The sequence below is a fragment of the Neopelma chrysocephalum genome, unplaced genomic scaffold (genome assembly GCF_003984885.1).
Source record: "Neopelma chrysocephalum unplaced genomic scaffold, ASM398488v2 Primary Assembly neopelma1_85841, whole genome shotgun sequence".
In the NCBI taxonomy this organism is placed as follows: Eukaryota; Metazoa; Chordata; class Aves; order Passeriformes; family Pipridae; genus Neopelma; species Neopelma chrysocephalum.
In genome coordinates, this window is record NW_020915487.1 from 1 (window position 1) to 1,275 (window position 1,275).

The following is a 1,275-nucleotide window of genomic DNA, read 5'->3' on the forward strand; positions in this document are numbered from 1 at the left end:
AATGCCAAAGCATTTATGGCAGGTTTGCAGAATTGTTTTTGCCCTTTTGCAGCCAGCCCGTGTGTAAAAAGTCTAAATGACTTTGTTATTGGCAACAATTCAGCTCCAAGAATTATCAAAATTAAATGAGAATAATAATTTATTTAAATCATATTAATGTCAAATCAAAGAGTTTTAATGACATATTCTTAACCTCAAAGATTAACACCTCTATCATCTACACTGCTGGGAGTGTTGCATTAGAAATAAATTGACTTGTTTTCTACAGAGAAATATCAGCATTTTGCAAGGGCTCCAGGTTTTGTTACAGTTCCCTCTTGAGGAAAACCTTGCGCTTCACACAGGGCAGAATCCCTCGCAGTCTCTTTTCCAGATTGGGATTACTGAAAATCAGAACAAGGGAATGAAGACCTGGAAAAGTGTACTGAATTAAGTAAATTAAAAATATCACGTCACTTTCATTCTTCATTGTATAAATTAGAGTCAAGATCAAACATATAAAGTTGATGCTGTACATTATGAAGAAGGAGAGAATGGATTTCATGGCTTTGATGTGGGCATCCATGCTGAGGTCCTTCATGGAGTTTGTCTGCATGTTGTGTTTGTGTCTCCAGAGGGAAAAGAGAAGGAGAAGGGCAGACAAGATGACTGCTGTGAATGAAGTGACGAATCCAAAGCCAATGATAAAATAATAAAGCAAAAAATGTTGATCTATTCTGATACTTGCTTTCGAAATCCTTCCTTGGCTGGTGAAATTGAGATTGTTACTGAGTGCTTTATCCATGATGTTGTAGACAGTGGTTCCAATAACGAGGGAGAAAAGCACTGATCCCAACATGAGCCAGGGCACAATGCTGTCAATTTTTACTTTCAGGTAGATGAAGAAGTTGTTTCTGAAATTGGCAATTTTTATACAATAAAAGACACAAAGAGAAGCAGAAAACCACAAGTTGGAAAAGTTAAAGAAGCTATGAGCACTTTCAAGTAGCTGAAATATGGGGTGAACATAAAGGTAATTGAGATAAATTATTAAAAAAATGGAAAATACCCATGCAATGCACAAAAACCAAAACCTGGAGCATCCTAAAGCCAGCAAGATCTTCTCATTAGAGTTCAAGGTTTTCTTCTTGACCCAGGTCACGCAAATCACAGAAAACATGAAAGCATTTATCCACATGCCAGCAAACGTCTCAAGGGTGATGATGGCCACAGTTGTGGCACCGTATGAGGTGACATTGGATTGCTCTGGAGAGTGACAAGCTTCCATCCTGGGAG

At 38.0% G+C, this 1,275-nt stretch overlaps 1 protein-coding gene across 1 annotated transcript; it reads right to left on the reverse strand.

Moving 5' to 3' along the window:
- Positions 1-304: 304 nt before the first annotated feature.
- Positions 305-1,267, reverse strand: LOC113979609 (taste receptor type 2 member 9-like). The gene has a single exon (XM_027706951.1). The coding sequence runs from the start codon at positions 1,265-1,267 to the stop codon at positions 305-307; it is 963 nt and encodes a 320-aa protein (XP_027562752.1).
- Positions 1,268-1,275: the final 8 nt, after the last annotated feature.